The following is a 27,967-nucleotide window of genomic DNA, read 5'->3' as shown; positions in this document are numbered from 1 at the left end:
GAAAAGCTTAAAACAGCTTGTAAGGGTGCTACACTCAGCGTAAAACTAGACATAATTAAGCGTTTCGATCATGGTGAACAAAGTAAGGACATTGTCTGCACGTTGAACTTGCCTGCGACCACCATTCGCACTATTTATACGCAGAGAGAAAGGATTTTGAAAGCTGCCGATGTTACTGTTGGTTCTGCTCGTAGCAAAGTGGTCTCTCTTAGTCGGCATCCAATAATGGATAAAATGGAAAGTCTATTGCTTGAGTGGATTGATGGATTTACAAAGCGTGGTGTTCCGTTAAGTTTCCTTATACTTAAGGAGAAATCAGTCAATCTTTTTAATAAGCTGAAACTGAAAGCACTGGACGATGGTGATGAAAGTGGAATTTAAAGGTAGTCATGGGTGGTTTGATCGGTTTCTGAGGCGAGGGCAGCTTCATAGTTTAAACAGCTGTCCCCAACCTCCGGGCCGCTGACCTGGTCAAAGAACACTGAGGCTGTCTACAAGAAGGGACAGAGCCGTCTCTATTTCCTGAGGAGAATGAAGTCCTTTAACATCGGCCGGACGATCCTGAGGATGTTCTACGAGTCTGTGGTGGCCAGTGCAATCATGTTTGCTGTTGTGTGCTGGGGCAGCAGGCTGAGGGTAGCAGACACCAACAGAGTCAACAAACTCATTCGTAAGGCCAGTGATGTTGTGGGGATGGAACTGGACTCTCTGACGGTGGTGTCTGAAAAGAGGATGCTGTCTAAGTTGCATGCCATCTTGGACAATGTCTCCCATCCACTACATAATGTACTGGGTGGGCACTGGAGTACATTCAGCCAGAGACTCATTCCACCGAGCTGCAACACAGAGCGTCATAGGAAGTCATTCCTGCCTGTGGCCATCAAACTTTACAACTCCTCCCTTGGAGGGTCAGACACCCTGAGCCAATAGGTTGGTCCTGGACTTATTTCCTGGCATAATTTACATATTACTATTTAACTATATATGGTTTTATTACTATTTAATTATTTATAGTGCAACTGTAACGAAAACCAATTTCCCCCGGGATCAATAAAATATGACTATGACACATTGCCGCGATGAATGCAGTGGTGCAGTGGTAATCGGAACGCACCCAGCACATCTTTAAGAAAAAAGCTGAAATAAACAAGCTAATTAATTAGGTGCCACCTGGCACGTAAATGTCGGCCCAGATCAGAGGCGATTGCCGATTGAGTCAAGTGGTTATTCGTATAAGCAAGTGTTTAACTGTGACGAAACTGCAATTTACAGAGTCTTCCTGATTCCGGTAAGTGAAACTACACTGTACATACACTATTTCTACTTCATATAGGCTGTGTATTTTTATGTGCTATTTGGTATGATTTTGCAGCTTCATAGCTTAAAGGTTACTGGAGAGAGTGTTTCTGCCAAGAGTGCATCCGAGAGATTTTCACTGCACTAGACAGAGCTGCATAAAAGTATTTCTACTTTATATAGGCTGTGTATTTATCATATCATTCCTGCTTTTACTATATGTTACTGTTATTTTAGGTTTTGTGTGTTATTTGGCATGATTTTGTGGGTTACTTTTTGGGCCTGGGAATGCTCAAAAATTTTTCCCATATTAATAAATGGTAATTGCTTATTCACTTTACGACATTCCGGCTTACAAACTGTTTCACAGGAACGCTATATCTTCGGATAGCAGGGGAAACCTGTATTTGCAGCATCTGCAGTTCCTCACCACCCCCGCCCCCAAATTCTGCAGTTTTGCACCTTAAGCTGCACCTCACCATGAAAGCAGGCTTGCAATACAGGTAGTCTGAAACTACAGCCATTCCCAAACACACAAACAAGTTACTTTCCTTAAATCCATCTGTAAACTGGAACAAGCTTTTAATATCAGTTTGCCGCTTTGCTAAGGTCAATAGTCAGTGACCAAAGGCAAGTACAATCAGTCACAGCTGGCAATGCATTCACTGTTGCAATTCAGTTGGTCACATTTTTCTTTAAACTCCACACTTTCTCATTGAAGTACAAATTGACATGTCATTTGTATGGCAAATACACTTGTATCAGGGAGTATCTGTAACCAATTGCTCAACTCAGGGTATTCAAGTAACTCTCATTCAACAGTACACATGTGTACGGATAAATGAAACAATGTGGACCAAGGTGTAAAACAACAGTATGTATATCACATATTAACAGACAGATAATAAACTATTCTGTAAATGTACCAGTTGACATATAGAGTTAAATATACAACAGAATTACTGTTACTGGCACTGTCATAAATAACATGCACTGGGTGGTAACGTGGTGTTTGGAAGGCTCACAACCTGGGGTTGGGGGATGATTCTCTAAGCAGTTCTCACAATCCACTACGGGGTGTTGGGGGAAGAGAGACCCAGACGATTCTCTCAGCAGTTCTCACAATCCATTGCCAAGTCTTGTGGTGTGTTGGTAGTAACATAAAGAACACATTTCCCTGTACATTTTGATGTACGTGATTAACATCAGGGCGGCTGACTTAAGTAAATGGCTTAAGACAAAGCTTAATATGCAAGGCAAAATCTGATTATCAATTGTATGTAATAAGTATTTTTTCCCCACATTAAGGAAGAAACATTGTAAAACATGAGAGAACTGATCTGCAATGATGGTGAAAGATCTACCTGAGCATTACTGCTGCAGGGATATGGGTTTACGCAACAAAATGACTTCTATCACCGCAGCATGCACATTCATTGATAACCAAAAGTGACACGGAGCAAGGAGAGGGAGAAAGATCAGACAACAGCTGAAGTGTCTTTGGAAAGTAAATGCTGCCAGATGGGGTCTTCCTTACATCAACAGACCTCAGTCTGGAAGCATTTAAGTTTACTGCGCTGAATGACTTAGATACACAGCAGATCAGTGAAGTATCAAATGGGCGAAGGAGCTACTGGGAGATGCCAACTCCACAGACAATCAGGAGGGAATCTACGCTCTGCACTTCACCGGCTTTATCATTTCATATACTGATTTAGTTAATATTAAATTACATTTGAGCACTGTGGGAGGGGTTGACAGGAGTAAAGTGACACATCTGCAACATACATGTTCCCTTCAAGAAAAACGGTTCTTCAGAAAAACGAGTTCCACCATTCATTAAGTGTACCTGAATGGCTGCACCAGTGTCACGATAACATTATGCATGAGAATACAGAATAATTTAACACTTAATAATCAACTGTAAACTAACAAAATAATAGAAAAATAACACACGAACACACCACAAAACCATAATCAGTACACTTCAGCCACGTTGCACCAAAATTAACTTTTTTGTTGTATTGTTAAAATGTACATTTGATTTTTTTTCCTTGTGTATGTTGGTTCCATGATGGACATTGGTTATTTGTGCATCTACCAATAAACTCAACATTATTTAATTTGTTTGCTGAACGAGAAATCTGTAGATCTCACCTTTCCGGTACACTGTCCCACAGATTCACGACACTCTCAGCCTTTCTACTACAATGTCCCAAGTATTCACTACTCACCCTCAGTCTTTCTGGTACACAGTCCCACAGATTCACTACCCTCTCTCAGCCTTTCAGGTAGACAGTCCCAATGATTCACGACTCTCTCTCAGTCTTTCTACTACACAGTCCCACAGACTGACTACTCACTCTCAGCCTTTCTGGTACACAGTCCCACAGGTTCACTACTCTCTCTCAGCCTTTCTACTACATAGTCCCACAGATTCACTACTCTCTCTCAGCCTTTCTGGTACACAGTCCCACAGATTCAGTACTCACTCCCAGTTTTTCTGGTAGACAATCCCACAGACTCTTTACTCTCTCTCAGCCTTTCTAGAGATATAGAAACATAGAAAACCTACAGCACAATACAGGCCCTTTGGCCCACAAAGTTGTGCCGAACATGTCCCTACCTTAGAAATTACTAGGCTTACCCATAGCCCTCTATTTTTCTAAGCTCCATGTACCTATCCAAAAGTCTCTTAAAAGACCCTACCGTATCCGCCTCCACCACCGTTGCCGGCAGCCCATTCCACACACGCACCACTCTCTGCGTAAAAAACTTACCCCTGATATCTCCTCTGTACTTACTCCCCAGCACCTTAAACCTATGTCCTCTTGTGGCAACCATTTCAGCCCTGGGAAAAAGCCTCTGACTACCCACACGATCAATGCCTCTCATCATCTTATACACTTCTATCAGGTCACCTCTCATCCTCCGTCATTCCAAGGAGAAAAGGCCGAGTTCGCTCAACCTGTTTTCATAAGGCATGCTCCCCAATCCAGGCAACATCCCTGTAAATCTCCTCTGCACCCTTTTTGTGGTTTCCACATCTTTCCTGTCGTGAGGCAACCAGAACTGAGCACAGTACTCCAAGTGGGGTCTGACCAGGGTCCTATATAGCTGCAACATTACCTCTCGGCTCCTAAATTCAAATCCACAATTAATGAAGGCCAATACACCGTATGACTTCTTAACCACAGATTCAACCTGAGCAGCTGCTTTGAGCGTTATATGGACTCGGACTCAAAGATCCCTCTGATCCTCCACACTGCCAAGAGTCTTACCATTAGTACTATATTCTGCCATTATATTTGACCTACCAAAATGAACCACATCACACTTCTCTGGGTTGAACTCCATCTGCCACTTCTCAGCCCAGTTTTGCATTCTATCAATGTCCCGCTGTAACCTCTGACACTATCCACGTCCCGCTGTAACCTCTGACACTATCCACAACACCTCCAACCTTTGTGTCATCAGCAAACTTACTAACCCATCCCTCCACTTCCTCATCCAGGTCGTTTATAAAAATCACAAAGAGTAAGGGTCCCAGAACAGATCCCTGAGGCACACCACTGGTCACCGACCTCCATACAGAATATGACCAGTCTGCAACCACTCTTTGCTTTCTGTGGGCAAGCCAGTTCTGGATCCACAAAGCAAGTTCCCCTTGGATCCCATGCCTCCTTACTTTCTCAATAAGCCTTCGATGGGGTACCTTATCAAATGCCTTGCTGAAATCAATATACACTACATTGAGGGGCGGAGGAGATAGCGACGCAACACAGCGCGCGTGGCCGCTCCGAATTGACATATTTGTTAAATAGGGGCCGTGCACAATCCTGATTTGATGGAGACGGATGTGAGAAGCACGGTGGAACATCTGGAGAAACTTCTGAAATGCCCGCTTGGCTGCCGCTGCTACTGTGCGATCAAGAATCTCCGGAGGGGAAGGCCCCAAATCCTTGGCTTTGCCTACTGCCTGTTGCCGGGGCCGGGGTCGAAGCGCTCGGCAGAGATGGTGCTCGGTGCCAGAGGGCTGATCGGAGGCTCGAAGGTTTTGGACGGACTCAGAGTCAGACTGTGGTCGGGTGCTTCCAGGATGCTGCATCGGCAAGTTTGCAGCGCTGGAAGCTCATAGCAGGGAAAGTTTCTCCCTTCAAACGTCTGCGTGAGATGATGGGATTTTCGAGAGACTTTGAGACTTTTTTTTTTACTGTGCTCATGGTCTGTTCTTCATCAAATTACGGTATTGCTTTGCACTGTTGTGACTATATGTTATAATTATGTGGTGTTTGTCAGTTTTTTTTAGTCTTGGTTTGACTTGTGTTTCTGTGATATCATTCTGGAGGAACAAATTGTATCATTTCTTAATGCATGCATTACTAATGCGTGTCCTCATAATCTAATCTAATCTATTCTAATAATCGAATCTACTGCTCTTCCTTCATCAATGTGTTCAGTCACATCCTCAAAAAATTCGATCAGGCTCATAAGGCACGACCTGCCCTTGACAAAACCATGCTGACTATTCCTAATCATATTATACCTCTCCAAATGTTCATAAATCCTGCCTCTCAGGATCTTCTCCATCAATTTATCAATCACTGAAGTCAGAATCACCGGTCTATAATTTCCTGGGCTATCTCTACTCCCTTTCTTGAATAAAGGAACAACATCCGCAACCCTCCAATCCTCTGGAACCTCTCCCTCAAAGATCATCGCCAGAGGCTGAGCAATCTCCTCCCTCGCCTCGCACAGTAGCCTGAGGTATATCTCATCCGGTCCCAGCAACTTATTCAACTTGATGCTTTCCAAAAGCTCTGGTACATCCTCTTTCTTAATATCTAAATGCGCAAGCTTTTCAGTCTGCCGCAAGTCACCACTACAATCACCAAGATCCTTTTGCATAGTGAATACTGAAGTAAAGTATTCATGAAGTACCGCTGCTATTTCTACCGGTTCCATACATACTTTCCCACTGTCACATTTGATAAGTCCTATTCTTTCACGTCTTATCCTCTTGTAGAATGCCTTGGGGTTTTCCTTAATCCTGCCCGCCAAGGCCTTCTCATGGCCCCTTCTGGCTCTCCTAATTTCCTTTCTAAGCTCCTTCCTGTTAGCCTTATAATCTTCTAAATCTCTAACACTAACTAGCTCTCTGAACCTTTTCTAAGCTTTTTGCTTCTTGACTAGATTTATTACAACGTTTGTACACCACGGTTTCTGTACCCTACCATAACTTCCGTCTCACTGGAACGTACCTATGCAGAACTCCACACAAATATCCCCTGAACCTATCTCCTGTGGGACTGGTACATAGTCCCACAGGTTCACCACTCACTCTCAGCCTTTCTGGTAGACAGTCCCACAGACTCACTACTCTCTCTCTCTCTCTCTCTCTCTCTCTCTCTCTCAGCCTTTCTGGGTAGACAGTCCCACAGATTCACTACCCTCTCAGCCTTTCTGTGGACAGTGCCACAGATTCACTACTCTCCAGATCAAGGGTTTCCAACCTTTTGTTTTAATGCAATGGGATTCTCCAGGAGGCACTCATGGAGTGAGGTTAATTTTGACTTCACTCCATTACCTTTACTTTTTTTTTTAACCTATGATCACCCTTATTTAATTCATTTTTACCTAATTTTAAAGACTTTTATTACAGAATTACCCTTGAGTTTTGACCGTAAACTTTGAAGCAATGAGCAAGGAAATAAGTACAAGATCTGAAGTGCAAGAGCCAAAAAAACGGGAAAGATTCCGACGGTAACGGGGAAAAAAAAAAGTTGAACCTAAGCAAGTTGAGTTAACTTATAATACAATGTTGAAACTTTTAAGTGAAAAATTTGAGGAACAACGTCTAAGTTTTAAAGAAGAGTTAAAGTCAATTATGGATTCTCTTCAATAGCTTGGTCACAAAGTTAAGCAGCAACAAAGTAAAATCGCAGAATTGGATGAAAAAGCTCGGAGGAGAGACCTGAAAATTGAGAGTTTGGAACAAAAATTGTCTTTGACGTCTAAACAGCTGGAGGGTTTTAAATCCAAGATTACTGATCTTGAAAATCGATCAAGAAGACAGAACTTATGTATAATTGGTCCCCCGAGGATGTTGAGAAAGGAGATCCTTTAAAGTTCTTTTCTCAACTTCTAAAGGATGTGTTCAGCTCTGAATTCCCGATTGACCCTCCATTGCTGGATCAAGCTCATCACTCTTTATGTCCCAAATCAGATTTTCATGCCAAACCAAGACCAGTGATTATCCAGTTTCATTACGTTCAAGTCAAAGAGCAGCTTATCTGAATTGCCATCAGAAAAGTATGATTAAATTTCAAGATTATCAATTTCGTCTTGTTGCAGATTTTAGTCCAGAAGTGATGAAGGAGCATCTCGCTTTCAAATCTTTGATGTCGGAATGCGATCAAAAAGGTCTCAGACCAGCTTTATTATACCCAGCACGTATAATAAAGCTGGTCTGAGACCAGCTTATAAATAAGATATATTTATTTCTTGAATTAAATTGATAGATCATTCCCCTGTAGCTTCAGTTTTTACTAATAACCAAAGATCTCCCTTTTTTCAATTATTTCGGGGTACCAGGCAGGGATGTCCTCTTAGCCCATTATTATTTGATATTGCTCTAGAACCTTTAGCAATTGCTATTCGAGGTTCATCTAATATTCTTGGTATTACCCGTGGGAAGTTATCACTATATGCAGATTCCTGAGAAATCCATTCCTGCAGTTTTATCCTTGTTGGCTCAGTTTAGTAATTTTTCTGGTTATAAATTGAACCTTAATGAGAGTGAACTTTTTCCGCTAAATATGCAGGTTCCAATTTATGGATGTTCACCACTTAGATTGGTTACCGACTATTTTACTTATTTCGGGGTTAAAATTACAAAAAAGCATAAGGATCTATTTAAGGCTAATTTTTTACCTTTAACTGATCAGATTAAACATCTGTTTACTAAATGGTCACCAACGTCTTTGTCATTGATAGGTCGGATTAATGCTATTAAGGTGATTATTTTACCTAAATTCTTATATTTATTTCAAGCGGTGCCAATCTTTATTCCGAGATCCTTTTTTGATAATGTTGATTCTAAAATTTCTTCATATATATGCCAGAATAGAAATCCTAGGTTAGGTAAAAGATACTTACAGGAGTCTGAAAAGGAGGGTGGTCTGGCACTGCCGAACTTTAGATTTTACTATTGCGAAATTAATATTAGATATTTAAAATTTTGGACATGGGACTTGGGACATAATTTCAAGTCCACATTGGGTCAAACTTGAATGTAAATCTGTACAAGGGTTTTCACTGGGTTCTATTTTAGGGACTTCACTTCCCTTTGCTCTTTCTAAATTGCATAAACAAATGGATAATCCAATAGTTAAATATACTTTACGAATATGGTTTCAATTTTGAAAATTTTTTGGGTTGAATCAATTTATTTTATTAAGTCCTATTACATTTAATTTTTTTTTTCCAACCCTCTATTATGGATCAAGCCTATTTGGTTTGGAAAACCAAAGGTATATTATGTTTTTGTGATCTATTTTTGGATAACTGCTTTATGTCCTTTAATAAATAAAATCTAATATAATAACCTAATAAATAATCACAATACAATTAGTTTCAGTGTAATTATGGAGAAGGATAGGACTGGACCTAGGATTGAGATTTTTGATTGGAGAAAGGCTAACTTTGAGGAGATGCGAAAGGTTTTCGAAGGAGTGGATTGGAAAAATTTGTTTTATGGGAAGGATGTAACAGAGAAATGGAGGTCATTTAAAGGTGACATTTTGAGGGTTCAGAATATTTACGTTCCTGTTAGGTTGAAAGGAAAGGTTAAAAGTTCGAGAGAGCCATGGTTTTCAAGAGATATTAGAAACTTGGTTCAGAAAAACAGAGGGATCTTCAATAAATATAGGCAGCTTGGAGTTAATGAGGTGCTCGAGGAATATAAAGAATGTAAAAAGGATCTTAAGAAAGAAATTAGAAAAGCTAAAAGAAGATACGAGGCTGCTTTGGCAAGTAAGGTGAAAATAAATCCAAAGGGTTTCTACAGTTATGTTAGTGGCAAAAGGATAGTGAGGGATAAAATTGGTCCCTTGGAGAATCAGAGTGGACGGCTATGTTCAGAGCCAAAAGAGATGGGGGAGATTTTGAACAATTTCTTTTCTTCAGTATTCACTAAGGAGAAGGATATTGAATTGTGTAAGGTAAAGGAAACAATTAGGGTAGTTATGGAAAGTATGACCATTAAAGAAGAGGAAGTACTGGCACTTTTAAGGAATATAAAAGTGGATAAGTCTCTGGGTCCGGACAAGATATTCCCTAGGACTTCGAGGGAAGTTAGTGTAGAAATAGCAGGGGCTCTGACAGAAATATCTCAAATGTCATTAGAAACAGGAATTGTGCCGGAGGATTGGCGTATTGCTCATGTGGTTCCATTGTTTAAAAAGGGTTCTAAGAGTAAAGCTGGCAATTATCGGCCTGTAAGCTTGACGTCAGTGGTGGGTAAATTGATGGAAAGTATTCTTAGGGATGGTATATATAATTTTCTGGATAGACAGGGTCTGATTAGGAACAGTCAACATGGATTTGTGCGTAGAAGGTCATGTTTGACAAATCTTACTGAATTTTTTGATGAGGTTACTAAGAAAGTTGACGAGGGTAAAGCGGTGGATGTTGTCTATATGGACTTCAGTAAGGCCTTTGACAAGATTCCACATGGAAGGTTAGTTAGGAAGGTTCAATCGTTAGGCATTAATATCGAAGTAGTAAAATGGATTCAGCAGTGGCTAGATGGGAGACGCCAGAGAGTAGTGGTGGATAACTGTGTGTCAGATTGGAGGATGGTGTGTAGCGGTGTGCCTCAGGGATCTGTATTGGGTCCAAAGTTGTTTGTAATATATATTAATGATCTGGATGAAGGGGTGGTAAGCTGGATGAGTAAGTATGCAGATGATACTAAGATAGGTGGTGTTGTGGATGATGAGGTAGGTTTTCAAAACTTGCAGAGAAATTTAGGACAGTTAGAAGAGTGGACTGAAAGATGGCAGATGGAGTTTAATGCTGAAAAATGTGAGGTGCTACATTTTGGTAAAACTAATCAAAATAGGATATACATGGTAAATAGTAGGGCATTAAAGAATGCTTTAGAACAGAGGGATCTAGGAATAATGATGCATAGTTCCCTGAAGATGGAATCTCATGTGGATAGGGTGGTGAAGAAAGCTTTTGGTTTGCTGGCCTTTATTAATCGGAGCATTGAGTATAGGAGTTGGGGTGTAATGTTGAATTTGTATAAGGCATTGGTAAGGCCAAATCTGGAGTATTGTGTACAGTTCTGGTCACTGAATTATAGGAAAGATGTCAATAAAATTGAGAGAGTACAGAGGAGGTTTACTAAAATGTTACCTGGGTTTCATCTCCTAAGTTACAGAGAAAGGTTGAACAAGTTAGGTCTTTATTCTTTGGAGCGTAGAAGGTTGAGGGGGGACTTGATAGAGGTGTTTAAAATTCTGAGGGGGATTGATAGAGTTGACGTGGTTAGACTTTTTCCATTGAGAGGGGGGAAGATTCAAACAAGAGGACATGGGTTGAGAATTAGAGGACAAAAGTTTAGGGGTAACATGAGGAGGAACTTCTTTACTCAGAAAGTGGCAGCTGTGTGGAATGAGCTTCCAGCAGAAGTGGTTGAGGCAGGTTCGATGTTGGCGTTTAAAGTTAAATTGGATATATGGACTGGAAAGGATTGGAGGGTTATGGGCTGCGTGCAGGTCGGTGGGACTAGGATAGGGTAAGAGTTCGGCACGGACTAGAAGGGCCGAGATGGCCTGTTTCCGTGCTGTAATTGTTATATGGTTATATGGTTATAAATATAATAGATCCCATTTTTTTAAAAGATATTTACAGATTGGAAACTTTTTAAATACTGTTCTTCCTACCTTTCCAAATCTATATCCAACAGATATTTTGGAAAAAATTTTAGATTTAAATCCTTTTCAGAAAGGTGCAATAGCAACCATTTATAATATAATTATGAAATTACATCCAGACTTATCTAATAAAATTATGATTGGGAAAGGGAACTTAAGCTTACTTCATCTATTGAAAAATGGGACCAAATTCTTCAATTAGTTAATTCATCCTCTATATGTGCTAAACATGTGTTGATACAGTTTAAAGTAGTGCACAGGGCTCATATGTCCAAAGATAAACTATCTCGTTATTATTCTTATATAAATCCTATATGTGATAGATGTCATTCCTAGATAGCTTCTTTGACTCACATGTTTTGGTCATGTCCTTTGTTGGAAAAATATTGGAAAGATATTTTTGATATTATTTCAACGGTTTTGAGTATTGATTTTGAGTACCTCACCCTATTGTGGCAATTTTTGGTTTACCAGTGATAGAACCAATTCATCTAACCTTTTCGGCTCGTCGGAAAATTGCATTTGTTCCATTAATGGCTAGAAGATGCATTTTGCTGAACTGGAAAGAGATTAATCCTCCCACTACATTTCATTGGTTCTCTCAAACTATGTTGTGTTTAAATTTTAAAAATAATAGAAGTGTCATTTATCATCCTTCTATTAAATTTGAAAAGACTTGGAGGCCACTTATTCAACACTTCCATATGATGTAATTTGACCTTTTCCAAACCTATTCTATTAATTTCAAATATATGGAGAGAAGAGCGGAATTAATGACACTAACGGTCCTATTTGACGTAAGATAACAGCCCATGTCTTTTTCTTTTATTAGTTTAGTTGCTTACTATTGTTTAGTTTAGTTTTTTTGGGGGGGTATTCTGTGTTTTTTTTAATTTTCTTTTTCTATGCTATTTTTACATTTTTTTTACTTATATTTGTATTCGTATTTTGCAAGACTTTGGGAGGTTTAATATTCGTGTGTAAACTGAGTTTATATTTTTATATGCTAATTATTAATAATGTAATCCCAATAGCTTTGTATTAATATTATGTTATATTTAGCATTTTGATTTCAATAAAAAGATTGGAAAAATAAAGTTAATGCTATTGTCCTGACCTATACCATCGCCTCTCGAAGTCCAACCCTACATCCCCATCATGAGAGGTGGAAATGGGCACGGCTAGCCACCAGGGTCCAGTGAAGCTTTACAGGCCAATTCCCTGTACAATCAATACAATGGATTCCAGAAACACTGATGAACTCCAACCATAGCATCGGCTTTGGGTAATGGAGACGTGAGGCCAGTGGATCTGAGGGCCTGAGGAGATGAAGATGAAGTACCCTACCAGTAACTGAGGGGTTTGTGGGAACTCCTGCTCTGTAGACATTTCTCATTTCTCCTGAGTGGTTGAAAGCTCAAATTTCATTATACTCAATACAAACTTGAGATTCATCTCCTTACAGGCAGCCTCAGAACAAAGAAACCATTAAAAAAGACCATCAAGCACACATTGTGTGGAAAAAAAACTAATCATGTTAACAGTAAAAGTAAACAAAAACAGTCAGAGCTGACGTCCACAGCCACGAAACCAGTCATCACTGCAGCCAATTCAGAAGCCCATTAGTGGCCAGCCACGGCCTTGGTTCAGTGTGGGGACAAGTAAATCTCACGGAGCAGTGAGCTGAACTGGCCTGTCCCTCCCCTTCGGCCTCGACACCCTGACCTTTGCAATCTGGCCCAGCTTAAATGAGCCAAACCTCCAGTCTTTCCTCACTGGGCCCCACTGCTTCAATTCAGCCTGTACCTGACCTTTCCAATTGATAAAAACCTTTGATACAGATCTCTGGCTTCAGACATTCCAGATAGGGAATAGTTAAAACAAAGAGCTGCTCTAACAACACTTGGGATGAAGTAGGCTTGACTTGCATATTACATATTTTACAAAGCAGGTCTAAGGTTACTCCATCAAAAACGAAGGATCTGGTTTATAATACTGAACGAGGGGAGAAACCAGCAGCATCCAGTCCTGATGACGCCTCGGCCTGAAGCGTTAACTATTTATTCCCCTCTAAAGATGCTGCCCAACTTGCTGGAGTTCCTCTAGCATCTTGTTTGCATTGCTGAAGATTTACAACATCTGCACAATCTCGTGTCTATTGACTTTAATTTACTGCAATGAATACTTTGTTCTCACGACTTCTGTTTGGTCACCAGACTCCAAGGATTCAAAACAAGGACTAAAAACCTAGTATTCATTTTAAAATACTTCAAACTAAACAGGGCATGGGAGTCAGGCAAAACTGATCCCACCAAATGGGGGTGACCAAGTAGCAATTTCACAATCACACATATCATCAGGCAAACTAATTTAAGATGCAACTGAAGAAAGACTTCTTTCACAAATGTCAGCACAATGAGGTAAAAGGTACTTGAACAGAGCAGCAATAATAATGGTGCAGAACAACTAGAGGGACTTTCCAAAACAATACAGAAGTTTACATTTAATTTTCTACATGATTAATGACAGTATCCTTCAAAGAATAATCATTTCACCACAGTCAAACGCTACTACAGGTATCCACCGCTTTCCAAACGTTCTCTTTACGACATTTCGCTTTTACAAAAGACCTATATTAGTACCTGTTTTTGTTAACTGAAAGAGGATTTTCGCTTTTACGAAAAAAGACGCTCGCTTTAAACTTGTGTTTACCCGGAGAAAGACTACCATGAAGCCTTGCGCAGGCAGGTGTGTGCGCATGTGTGACGTGCGAATGCGTGTACGTGCGTGCACGTGCAAATGCGTATACATGCCGATTTTTTTCGACAAATCAATTTTGGCTCAAATTCTGTTAAGTGAAACTACACTGTACATACATTATTTCTACTTTATATAGGCTGTGTATTTATCATATCAATCCTGCTTTTACTATATGTTAGTGTTATTTTAGGTCTTATGTGCTATTTAGTATGATTTGGTAGGTTATTTTTTTGGGTCTGGGAACGCTCAAAAACTTTTCCCATATAAATTAATGCTTCTTTGCTTTATCCCATTTTGGCTTACGAACGGTTTCATAGAAACGCTCTACATTCGGATAGCAGGGGAAACCTGTATATTCCAGCTGTCAGCCTCCTTACTATCAAAGCAAAAGAAACTGAGCTAGTTTTTTTTTGCAGGATAAATACTGCAGTTACTGGCAAAAACATTCAGAAATCCTTGCATTTGCATCTTGGGTAACCGCAGTAAAAAGCTAGCAAAAGCAAGTTCAGATCCCTCTGTTGCATCATCAGGTTATTGGTCCGGATCTTGGTACTAATGTTTAGCACTGTGGCTCAGAAAGTATTTCAATTTTAGTTTGTACAAGCAACTATCCTGTAATGAAAGATGGCTACACAAATGTAGTGACTGCCTGCACTTCACTGTGCAGAGCACTATTCACTAAGAACAGCCCTTCAACCATCAATAAAAGAATTTCAGGATGTATGTTGTATACATTTCTCTGACATTAAATGTACCTATTGAAACCTGTTTAAACAGAAAATTTAATTATTCTCTCCTACAGATATTTCATTTACTGAGCCAAATGACTCCTCATTATTGCACCCCAAATTTGTTTCTTTGTTTCCTGGCTATCTGGAGAAGATGAATCTCAGAGCTGTTTACTGCATACATACTTTCAGAATAAATGAACCTTTGAATGTTCATTTAGCGAACACCAGCTTCTGCAGAATGTAGCCGTAATGACCATAAGACAGTAAGACACAGGAGCAGAATTAGGCCACTTGCCCATCAAGTCTGCTCCGCCATTTCATCATGGCTGATCCCCTTTTTCCTCTCAACCCTACTCCCCGTAACCTTTGATGCCATGTCCCATCAAGAACTTATCAAGCTCTGACTAAAATACACCCAATGACCTGGCCTCCACAACTGCCTGTGGTAACAAATTCCACAAATTCACCACCCACCAGCTAAAGAAGTTTCTCCACATCTGTTTTAAATGGATGCCTCTCTATCCTGACGTTGTGCCCTCTTGTCCTAGACTCCCCCACCATGGGAACATCCTTTCCACATCAATTCCATCTAGGCCTTTCAACATTCGAAAAGTTTCAATGAGATCCCCCCCATCCTTCTAAATTCCAGCGTACAGGCCCAGAGCCATCAAATATTCCTCGTATGATAACCCTTTCATTCCTGGAATCATCCTTGTGTACGTCTTCTGGACCCTCTCTTCTGCCAGCATATCTTTTCTTACATGAGGAGCCCAGAACTGTTCACAATACTCAAGGTGAGGCCTCACCAGTGCCTTATAAAGCCTCAGATTCATATCCCAACTCTTGTGTTCTGGACCTCTTGAAATGAATGCTAACATTGCATTTGCCTTCCTCACCACCCACTCTACCTGCAAATTAACCTTTATCTATCCTACTTGTAACCTCCTCAAAGAATGCCAACAGGTTCATCAGGCAGGATTTTCCCTTAAGGAAACCATGCTATCTTTGTCCTGTGTCACCAAGTACTCCATAACCTTATCTTAATAATGGACTCCAACAGCTTCCCAACCACTGAGGTAAGGCTAACTGGTCTTTTGCTGCTTCCCTTCTTTCTTAAAGACTGGAGTAGCATTTGCATTAGAATCACACATGAACTATAGGTTAATTAAAAAGAATAGAATAAAACTTTATGACGAGGAACGGCTTTGATCAATCTAAACAGGACATTAGGAACACACTGTGAACTTACATCAAAATGGAGAGATTGATCATTCTGCTCCTGTTCTGCCTGTACATCATTATCTTTAGTGACTTCCAACCAAACATCCACAACCTTTGCTTCATCTTCTCTGGATTCATCATCTTCCTCATCATCCTCCTCAACTGGAGAGCTCTCAGAACCACTGCTTTCCTTCAAACTGTACATGAACACAGTATTCCCAACATTAGATTGAAAATCATTTTAGTAAATTCTTTCCAACATTTCACCAAACAGAGAAACATCACTTTTCAACTTATATATTTTTAAAGCTTAGGACATCAATGTTTGATTCCCTAAAATCAAAAACAAAATTTAATTTAAAAAATATTTTACCTGGTGTTGTCACTCTTCTGATTCCCAATTTCTTTCTCTGAACAGAAATGGAAAATGCTGGGAATTAGTACACACTTAATGCATTAAAATTTGTACTGAAACTTCAGTTCTCATAAATAGTACAGTGACTTTGTTCGGGCATTTTTTGGGGTTAGCACACACAGCAAGTGACTTCAGCCACAGATCAGTCTACATGATGCCTGCTATGTCTCATTTGTCAAATAAAAAGACTGCTTCCTATCTACCAGTACTCCCTTCCAGTGACTTTGTTCATGCAACAACATCTTTGCCCGAAGTAATTCATTGTATAACCTCAACCAGTTTGTGTGTGACTAGAGATAACATTACACACCTTATCAAAATAAAAACTTGTAAAAACTGTTTCTTAATTCTTCCTGAATAAACTGAAGCATTTCAGGGCTCACAGAACCAAATTATTTCAGCAAGAATACAAATTAAACATCAAAAATTAGGCTTTGGAAAATAATAGTGGGCAACAATGGAGGTAGAGAGGATCAGTAACTTTAAATTCCTGGGTGTTATCATATCAGAAAGTTTCTCTTGGGACTAGATGTGAGTAGCATTTCAAATAAAGCATGGCAGCGCCTCTACTTTCTTTGAAGTTGCATAGATTTGGCCTGTCATCTAAAAGTTTGACAAACCTCTACAGATGCACAGTGGAGAGTATCCTGACTGGTTGCATCACGACCTGGTATGGAAACACCAATGCCCAGGAACAAAAAACCCTACAAAAAGTGCTGGATACAACCCAGTCCACCACAGGAAAAGCCCTCCGCACTATTGAGCACATCTACAAAAACAGCACCACCACACGAAACCAATATCCAAGGCCATGCCCTCTTCCTGCTGCTGGCAGAGCAAAGGTACTGGAGCCTGACGTCCCATAACTCCAGGTTCAGGAAATTATTCCTTTCAACTATCATACGCCTGAACCAGCATGGGTAACTTCACTCACAACACTGATCATTGATCAGAACCTATGGACTCACTTTCAAGGACTCCAAAACTCATGTTCTGAGGTTTACCTATTTATTTGCTTGACATTATTATTAGCTTTTTTCTGAATGTGCACGGTTTGTCTTTTGTACGTGGATAATTTTTCATTGTACTTTGTTCTATGGATGCCCCCAAGAAAATGAATTTCAAGGTAGCGTGTGCACTTTGATAATAAATTTACTTTGAACTTTAGTTTTGTTGTTGAGTGGATGAAATTGAAACAGCAACAACTGCTTTGTTCAGATTTGTTGCAGACTATTACATTGGTGTAGACAATCTTGATTTCATGTGCAGCTGAGGAGGGGAGAAAAGGATCAGCCATGATTGAATGGAGGAGCAGACTCGATGGGCCAAATGTTCCTATGTCTTATTGTCTTATGATTCTGATAAACATAGGAGGAAAAAATGAACTTCCTTTACAGAGCATTATTCACGTTCCTTTCCGCACATCCTGAAGAAGTTTACAGTGAAGTTATTGATCTGAAATGTAGTCACTGATGTAATGTCGGAAATGCAGCTGGCAATTCCCCCGCAGCAAGTGCACACAAACAGTAAAGTAGTAATATCCCATTATTCTGCTGATCAAGGGAGAAAACACTTCCAGGACAAAGGAGAGTCCTCCCGTTCTTCTTTGAAGAAGGGTCACAGAATTGCTTACATCCATCTGAGCGAGCAGAAAGTCCCATTTCATTTCACCCAAATGACACTTCCTCCTATCATCATCTTAGTGTGTACACTCAGTAGCACTTTATTGGGTACACCTGTACAACTGCTCGTTAATCCAAATATCTAATCAGCCAATCATGTGGCAGCACCTCAACACATAAAAGCATGCAGACTTGGTCAAGAGGTTCAGCTGGCTGGCAAGGCTAGCCAGGAGTTGAGGGCTGGCTGACGGCTGAGTAGGTGGGCTGGCTGACCACTTGGTTTTTGGTGTGGACTGGCAGTTGGGGCCGTTGACTGAGTGGGTGGGGACTTTGGTGTGGAGGAGCCTAGTAGTTTGGAAAGGGTTAGTTTGTAGCCTATGGTTGCAAAAGGGAGAGGGGGGAAGGGCTGAGATTGAAGGGGGAGGGTGGCAGACTGTGGAATACTCCAGAAGTAAGGGTAGCCAAAAAAGGGGTGCATCAAGTGAAAGATCTGAAGTAATGGGGGAACAACAAATTGAGGAAAATGGGTGAATTGGAGGAATTTATAGTTCTGTATAAACTTAAAGGTCAGAAGGAAGGAGGAGGAGGATTTAGAGCCCTTAATCCCTTGAAAGTGGCAGCAGCATTAGAGAACCAAATAGGTAAAGGATTCCAGGCCAAGATTATGTCTAATGGATTGCTGAAAATTTGTTGCAAGGATATTGACCAATATAACAGTGCTAAAATGGTGGGAAAATTGGTTGTGAAAGTGGAGTGTATTACTCCGAAAGAAAGGAAGGGAGTTAAGGGGGTAGTGTATGGTATTTGGTCTGGCATGACTGAAAAGGAAATTTTGGACAAAGTTAAAGGTGGTCAAGTGATTGAAGCCAAACGATTAAAATCGAGAGAAGGCAGTAATTGAGATTCCCCTGTTCTTCTGGTTTTTGCAGGTGATGTTCTTCCAACTAGAGTCTATATTGGGTACATGTCTTATCAAGTTAGAGAATACATTTGGCCTCCCTTATGCTGTTATAATTGCCAGAGATTTGGACATGTTGCTGGTTCATGTCGAGGTAAAAGAAGATGTATGAAATGTGGAGAGGATCATGATATTAAAGCATGTAAGGCAGCGGTGCCTAAATGCAGTAACTGTGGAGGGGACCATATAGCGGCGTTCAGAGGATGTGAGTATTTTAGTAAGGCAAAGCAGATTCAGGATGTTAGTATCCAACAGAAAATATCATATGCTGAAGCAGTAAAGAAAGTTGATAGAGAGCAAAGGATAAGTAAAGAAAAGATTGGAATGATGGGGAGTCAGTTTATTCCGAGTTCTCCAACTATGGTTCCTTCAGGCATGTTGTTGATGACTAAAGAGTCTTTTTTGGCGTTTGTTGTTGATGTACTGGTCGGGGCTAAAACTACAGCCAAGAGGTCGGATATGATAAAAGTAGTTGTTGGAGCTGCAGAGAGATAAAACAGATTTCGCCGGAAAAATTACATGAGTATATGACAGATAAATAATCACTGAATACTTCCCAGTTTTTGGGATCAGAGAGTACAGAGGAGCTTTATGTGAATGAAGAGGCCAATAATTAGTATTTGGATGTTTTTAGTATTACAATGGAATGCAAGAAGTTCATCTGCAAATGGTCAAGAATTAGAAAAATTTGTTGGAACTTTTAAAGACAAGCCTGATTTGATCTGTATACAGGAGACATGGTTAAAGCCTCATTTAGATTTTGTTATCCCTGGATATAATAGTTTGAGAGCTGACAGAACAGGTAAATCTGGTGGAGGGTGTGCAACTTTCATAAAAACAGGACTCCAATTTAGAAGACTTGATTTTAAATCTAACCTTGAAATTGTGGCTGTGGAGGTTTGGAGCTCTTGTGGTCAAATAACTTTGATTAACCTTTATAATCCAGGTAATATGATGTTATCAGATTTGGATGAAATTATGAATAAGGTAAGATCCCCAGTAATCTGGGTTGGAGATTTCAATGCCCATAATCCTATATGGGGTAGTGAAAGTACAGATAGTAATGGAGTAGTAATAGAGGAGTTTCTAGATAAATACAACATGGTACTGCTAAATGATGGAAGGCCTACAAGATTTAATATTGTAAAGAATACTTGTAGTCACTTAGACTTATCTATCACTTCCTCAAACTTAGCTAGGGTTGGGGAATGGGATGTTATGGACAGATACACACTAGGAAGTGATCACTATCCTATATTATGTAGATTTGGTAGAAATTTGATAGTAGAAGTTGAAGAGAGGTCTGCTAGGTATAATTTTTCTTTGGCCCACTTAGATGAGTACCAGAAGAAAGCTGTGGATATAATGGAAGAGATTAATAGCGAGGGCTCCATAGACGATTGGAATGAATCTCTCTGTTCTATAATTCATAAAGTTGCTCAGTTGACTATTCTGCTACGGAATGTACTTAAGGCTCCAGCATTAGTTCCATGGTGGAATAAAAATCGTGATACAGCAGTAAGAAACAGAAATAGAGCTTACAGAAAATTAAGAAAGTACCCAGTGTTAGATAATATTATGGAGTATAAAAAGGAAAGAGCAGCAAGGAGAGTAATTAAAAATGCGAAGAGGGATAGTTGGAGAAGATTTGTGGAACCCTGGGCCCCTGGACGAAATGCTATGGACGATCATTCACAGAATGTCAGGAATATATAGGAAACCATCTATCCCAGCTTCGCTGGAAGGAGATATTGAAGCTGTAACCAATAAGGAAAAGACTGATATGTTTGTAGAAGTGTTCCAAGCGTTACACAGTTCTGGAGAGTTAGGTGATTTGAGAAAGGAAATTACATTAAAGGAAAGTTGGAAATTGGACAGGAGTTTGGATGATAATAGCTCCATAAATTTGTTTTTCTCCCTTCAGGAATTGCAGGAAGCTGTCCAATCAGGTTCAAACACTTCTCCTGGTAGGGATGGACTGTGTTATGAATTGCTTAAGCATTTAGATGACTCTGTATTAATAGAAATTAATTATTTCTATTAATTCAGTGTGGGAAGAAGGAAAATTACCAGTAGAATGGAAGCATGCGGTGGTAGCTCCAGTTTTAAAGCCAGGTAAGGACGCGTCTAGTCCTAGTTCGTATCGGCCTATAGCTTTAACGTCAGTGCTTTGTAAAATTATGGAACGAATGGTCACCGATAGACTTGTTTATTTTTTTGGAAAATAAGGGACATTTTGCTGCCTATCAAAATGGTTTTAGAACTGGAAGATCAACAATGGAATCTTTTGCCCTTTTAGATCATGATATTAAAAAAGCATTTCAAAATGGAGAACTAATGGTAAGTGTATTTCTAGATATTGAAAGAGCATATGACTCACTACAGAAGGATGTTTTTAACTCTATGATGCGGGAATTAGAGGTAGAATGTTTAATTGGATCAAAGATTTCCTTAAGGAAAGGACAATTCAAGTAAGAATAGGCAGAACAAGCTCTAAGTCAGTTAAAATAGGTAATGGTACCCCTCAAGGAAGTGTCATTAGTCCAGTTCTTTTTAATGTCATGATAAATGATATCTTTGATCAGGTAGGGACAGGATTTGGCAAATCATTGTTTGCAGACGATGGTGCAATCTGGAAAAGAGGAAGAAACAACAAGTATATATTAAGGCAGGTATAAAGGCTTTAAGATCAGTTGAAAACTGGGCTAACAAATAGGGTTTCAGGATTTCTGCTTCTAAGTCCAAATACATGATTTTTGGCTTTAGAAGAAAGATTCCTGATTTTGAATTGTGTCTATATGATTCTCCACCAGAAAGAGTCAAGGTATTCAAGTTTTTAGGTGTCTGGTTTGATGAAAGACTTATTTGGAGGGTTCATATAGATAAAACAATTGGAAAGTGTGAGAAAGTTTTAAATGTTATGAGAAGTATTGCTGGATGTGACTGGGGAGCAGGGCAGGAAACTATGTACTTAATATATCTAGCTATGATTGGATCAGTTATAGATTATGGTTGTATTGCTTATGATTCCGCTGCTACGGCAGTTCTTGGAAAACTAGACACAGTGCAGTCCAAAGCACTTAGACTCTGTTGTGGAGCTTTTAGAACAACGTCAGTCCTGGCATTATGTGTGGAGATGGGAGAAGTACCTCTGCATTTAAGATGAATTCAGTTGGGCCTGCAGTATTGGGTAAAACTAAATGGATTCGATCACAGCTGTCCATCAAAGTGTCTTTTGCAGGGGAAGTCGGAGTGCCAAAGTAAAATTAAAAGATACCCATTTTTAGATTTGCTTAATAACTGGGCTGTGAAATTGAAACTGACTGAGGAAGACATAGTGGGCCAAATTTGCCTGCCACCCGTCCCTTTTTGGCTCCTTCCAGAACCAGAAGTAGACCTATTCCTCCGTTTTCAGCTTAAAGGAAGCAGTGCAATTTCATCAGCGTTGATCACAAATGAATATTTAAATAATAAATGGTGATCTTATCTGAAGATTTTTACTGATGGCTCAGTGGACCCAGAGAGCAGTAGGGCAGGATTTGGGATGTATGTGTCTCAACTTGGAGTTAAGATTGGTCACCGGGTTTCAGGTGGTGTTTCTATCTTTGCAACAGAATTATTAGCAGTCCTCTGGGCCTTGTGGTGGATAGAGGACTCTCGACCACGTAGGGTTATCATCTGTTCGGATTCTGCTGCTGCCTTAGAGGCTATAAAAGGGAGTAAATCAAAAGCTCATCCTGACATAGTTATTGAGATTCTCTTAGTGTTGCTTAGAGTAGGGAAGATGGGTTGTGCAGTTAGATTTTCGTGGATACCTGGGCATGCTGGGGTGGAGGGAAATGAAATTGTGGATGGCATTGCAAAGTCTTCCTTACAGAGCAGGCATGTAGAAATTAGAGTTCCCCTAGGCAGAGCAGAATTGAGAAGTAGGATTAAAAAAGGTATAGAGAAGTGGCAGGAGGATTGGAAAAATGAATTAAGGGGCAGGCATTATTTTTCTAGTCACCCACTAGTTAAAAAGGTCTCAGACTGTTACCTTTTAAGTCGTAGAGATATGGTGAAATTGACAAGACTTAGGTTGGGGCATTGTGGGCTAAACTATTATTTAAAGATAATAGGAAAACATCCTACTGGATTATGTGACTGTGGTAGTCCAGAGACAGTCCAGCATGTTTTGCTGAGCTGTAATCGATACAAAATTGAAAGAAGCATGTTGTTCAAGAGGCTATCTAGCTTAAATTTATTTTGGTTTTCTATTAAATCTTTGGCCATCAAGAGAATCAACATCTGACTGAAGAGTCTATTATTCAATTTATACATGAGACTAGGTTGTATTCGAGAATTTGAGTTCCTTGAAATTCTATAATTAATTATACATCCTGCGGAGGGCTACAATATGCCTAGATGCGTCTAAACAGCAGGAAATAGAAGAAGAAGAGGTTCAGTTGCTGTTGAGACCAAACATCAAAATGGGGAACAAATGTGACTTTGACCATGGAATGGTGGTTGGTGCCAGGTGGGGTGGTTTGAGTATCTCAGAAACTACTGATCTCCTGGGATTTTCATGCACAACAGTCTTTAGAGTTTACAGGAAACGGTGTGAAAAACAAAAAGACATCCAGTGAGCGGCAGTTCTGTGGTGAAAACACCTTGTTAATGAGAGAAGTCAGAGGAGAATGGCCAGACTGGTTCAAGCTGACAGGAAGGTGACAGTAACTCAAATAACCACGAGTTACAACAGTGGTGTGCAGAGAGCATCTCTGAATGCACAACACACCGAACCTTAACGTGGATGGGCTACAGCAGCAAAAGACCACGAACATGGCCTCAGGTACCTACTACATCAAATAAAGTGGCCACTGAGTACATATTTCAGCATTTCAACCAGCAAAAACAGACTAAATTAAAGTTCATGATTCAGGTGAGATATCTGCCAATCGTGCCCTATTGGACAATTTAAACCAAGGGCTCACACGACATCATATGTATTAAATGGAATATCCTTACATAAAAGTCGTAAAATGAAAATTTTAGATATTTAATTATTTTAATAATGACACAATTTGACCATATCCAATGAATTTTTAACATGAAAGAATATTACAATGTGTAAATTATATTAACACAAGAGATTCTGTAGATGCTGAAAATGTTGAGTAACACACACAAAATCCTGGAGGAATCCAGGTCAGGCAGCATCTATGCAAAGGAATAAACAGATAATATTTTGAACTGAGACCCTTCATCAGGGCAACTCAATATTAAACCTTTCAATCACAAAATCAATTCCTAATTTGAACATAAAAAATTCCTTCCCCGTGTTGATCAATACAGGTGGGCCCCGGTTTCCGAAAGTGCGCTTTATGACGCCTTGCTGTTACGAAAGACCTACATTAGATACCTGTTTTCGCTAACAGGTGTTTTCACTGTTACGAAAAAGGCAGCGCGCGCCCGAACAGCCAAGCTCCTCCCCCAGAACTGCATTCCAGCCGCCATTGCTTAAACACGTGCTTTATCTCGATTTATTTTGTGCATCTGTTAGCAAGATGAGTTCTAAGGTATCGGAAAAGCCTAAAAGACCTCATAAGGGTGTTACACTTAGTGTAAAAGTAGACATAATTAAGCGTTTCGCCAAAGTCAGGACATTGTCTGCGCGTTGAACTTGCCTGCGTCCACCATTCGCGCTATTTATACGCAGAGAGAAAGGATTTTGAAAGCTGCCGATGTTACTGTTGGTTCTGCTCGTAGCAAAGTGGACTCTCTTAGCCCGCATCCAATAATGGATAAAATGGAAAGTCTATTTGCTTGAGTGGATTGATGGGTGTACAAAGCGTTGTGTTCTGTTAAGTTTTCTTATACTTAAGGAGAAATCAGTCAGTCTTTTTAATAAGCTGAAACAGAAAGTGATGCTGATGAAAGTGTTGCGAAAGTGGAATTTAAAGGTAGTCATGGGTGGTTTGATCGGTTTCTGAGGTGAGGGCAGCTTCATAGTTTAACGTTTACCGGAGAGAGTGCTTCGGCTGATACTGAAGCTGCCGAAAAATTCCCAGCAGAACTGAAGAAAATAATTACAGATTACAGGTTATTCGTATAAGCAAGTGTTTAACTGTGACAAAACTGCAATTTACTGGAGTCTTCCTGATTCCGGTAAGTAAAACTACACTGTACATACATCATTTCTACTTTATATAGGCTGTGTATTTTTATGTGTTATTTGGTATGATTTTGCAGCTTCACAGCTTAAAGGTTACTGGAGAGAATGTTTCTGCCGAGAGCGCTTCCGTGAGATTTTCGCTGCGCTAGACAGTGCTGCAGAAAAGTAATTCTACTTTATATAGGCTGTGTATTTATCATATCATTCCTGCTTTTACTATATCTTACTGTTATTTTAGGTTTTATGTGTTATTTGGCATGATTTTGTAGGTTATTTTTTGGGTCTGGGAACGCTCAAGTTTTTCCCATAAATGGTAATTGCTTATTCACTTTACGACATTCCGGCTTACGAACAGTTTCATAGGAACGCTGTAGCTTCGAGTAGCGGGGGAAACCTGTACTCATTACAGTATAACCTTCATCATCATTTCTTCAGCTTTTCTGCAACATGCAAATACATCGAGTAGATCAGGGGTTCCCAACCTTTCTTATACCATGGGACTAATACCATTAGGCATGAAGCCCGCGGACCCCAGGTTGGGAGCCCCTGGCAGGGGATTAGGGACTAACCTTTTGATGAAAGTACTTGCTCAGTTTGAATGAGCTCTCGCTGCTCTGTCAAACCTTTGACATTCATTCGTTTCCTCTGACATGCTTGAATAGCCAAGGAATTGGCCTTCAGAGCACGTGTATACCATCCTTTTCCACACAGAGCTCCCGCAAACAGATAATGCCCCTAAAGGAGGGAAGCATTTAGAAACAGAATCAGGTTTAATATCACTGGTATACAGTCGCATGCAGAAGTTTGGGCACCCTGGTCAAAATTTCTGTTAATGTGAATAGCTAAGCGAGTAAAAGATGACCTGATTTCACAGCTTGTAAACGCTTTTTGTAGCCAGCTAAGAGTCTTTCGATTCTTGTTTGGGGAACTTTTGCCCATTCTTCCTTGCAAAAGGCTTCCAGTTCTGTGAGATTCTTGGGCCACCTTGCATGCACTGCTCCTTGGAGGTCTATCCACAGATTTTCGATGATGTTTCGGTCAGGGGACTGTGAGAGCCATGGCAAGACCTTCAGCTTGCGCCTCTTGAGGTAGTCCATTGTGGATTTTGAGGTGTGTTTAGGATCATTATCCTGTTGTAGAAGCCATCCTCTTTTCATCTTCAGCTTTTTCACAGACGGCCAAAAAAGTACTATTCAAAAGGTTCAAAGGAACATCTAAACAAGCCTGATGCATTTTGGAAACAAGTCCTGTGGACTGATGAAGTTGAAATAGAACTTTTTGGCTGAAATGAGCAAAAGTATGTTTGGAGAAAAAAGGGTGCAGAATTTCATGAAGAGAACACCTCTCCAACTGTTAAGCACGGGGGTGGATCGATCATGCTTTGGGCTTGTGTTGCAGCCAGTGGGAACATTTCACTGGTAGAGGGAAGAATGAATTCAATTAAATACCAGCAAATTCTGGAAGCAAACATCACACTGTCTGTCAAAAAGCTGAAGATGAAAACAGGATGGCTTCTACAACAAGATAATGATCCTAAACACACCTCAAAATCCACAATGGACTACCTCAAGAGGCGCAAGCTGAAGGTTTTGCCATGGCCCTCACAGTCCCCCGACCTAAACATCATCGAAAATCTGTGGATAGACCTCAAAACAGCAGTGCATGCAAGACGGCCCAAAAATCTCATAGAACTGGAAGCCTTTTGCAAGGAAGAATGGGCGAAAATCCCCCAAACAAGCATTGAAAGACTCTTAGCTGCTTACAAAAAGCATTTACAAGCTGTGATACTTGCCAAAGGGGGTGTTACTAAGTACTGACCATGCAGGGTACCCAAACTTTAGCTTCGGGCCCTTTTCCTTTCTTGTTAGTTTGAAACTGTAAAAGATGGAAATAAAAAGTAATCTTGCTTAAAATATTAAAGAAATGTGTCATCTTTAACTTTATGACTTTTGGAAATCAGGTCATCTTTTACTCACTTAGCTATTCACAATAGCAGAAATTTGACCAGGGGTTCCCAAACTTTTGCATGCCACTGTATGTTGTGAAATTTGTTGTTTTGTGAAGTGGTGCATTGTAATACATTATAATAAAATTATAAATTACAATAAGTATATATAAAGAAGTTAAATTAAATAAACAAGAAGAGAGGGAAAAAAGTGAGGTAGTTTTCACAGGTTCTTTGCCCATTCAGAAATCTGATTGTGGACGGGATGCTGTTCCTGAAATATGTGTCTTCAGGCTCCTGTACCTTCTCCTGAATGGTAGCATTGTGAAGACGGCATTCCTGAGTGTTTGGTATCCTTAATGATGGACGCCACCTTTTTGAGGTATCATCATTTGGAGATGTTCTCAATCCTGGGGAGGCTAGTACTCATGTAGGCACAGTTTACAACTTTCTCCAGCTTTTCCTCAGTAAGACTTAACTATCAAGTTTTACTCACCTCTATGGAATGAGGTTTCAGGACAGTGCACCGTTTTGCATCACTCCAGGCTTTTCTGCAAAGCAGAAAGCAGCCCAATGTGAAATATATGCACAACACTGTATTAGTAATAATAAAAAATACTGAGATTAACTTTAATGATCTGCATTTTTAGCCAGCATATCATATTGTTACTCAACAAAATTAATCATCTAGCATTCTTGAATTTTCTGAACAAGAAAACTCTACAAAATAATTGGCGCTGGAATGTTTGGCGACACTTGCGGGCACATCCTTGGGTGTGTTATTCGTTAACGTAATGTGAATGGATCTAAGAGTCCCTTTCATGTATATGGGAATAGTTCATTCCTTAACAAAGAGCAATGTAATAGCAGTTCAGTGTAAAATTAGCCAAAGATTCACAAGATGAACCAAATGTTCTCAAA

At 40.0% G+C, this 27,967-nt stretch overlaps 1 protein-coding gene across 2 annotated transcripts in view; it reads right to left on the bottom strand.

Annotated features, from left to right (window-relative positions):
- The window catches only part of LOC140185149 (uncharacterized), a 252,545-nt gene that overhangs the window by 190,138 nt on the left and 34,440 nt on the right, over positions 1-27,967 (bottom strand). Inside the window, exons 11-14 of one of the 2 annotated variants that reach the window (XM_072238527.1) lie at positions 27,543-27,597; positions 25,671-25,836; positions 16,326-16,362; positions 15,981-16,149 (exon numbers count right to left, since the gene is read on the bottom strand). In XM_072238527.1, coding sequence (XP_072094628.1) covers positions 15,981-16,149; positions 16,326-16,362; positions 25,671-25,836; positions 27,543-27,597 — 427 coding nt within the window. The remainder of the gene's footprint in view (positions 1-15,980; positions 16,150-16,325; positions 16,363-25,670; positions 25,837-27,542; positions 27,598-27,967) is intronic. The other variant, XM_072238528.1, reaches the window with a different exon arrangement.

The sequence above is a fragment of the Mobula birostris genome, chromosome 20 (genome assembly GCF_030028105.1).
Source record: "Mobula birostris isolate sMobBir1 chromosome 20, sMobBir1.hap1, whole genome shotgun sequence".
Classification (NCBI taxonomy): Eukaryota; Metazoa; Chordata; class Chondrichthyes; order Myliobatiformes; family Myliobatidae; genus Mobula; species Mobula birostris.
Note: the sequence above shows the minus strand (reverse complement) of the source record. Positions and strands in the feature narration are given on the sequence as shown.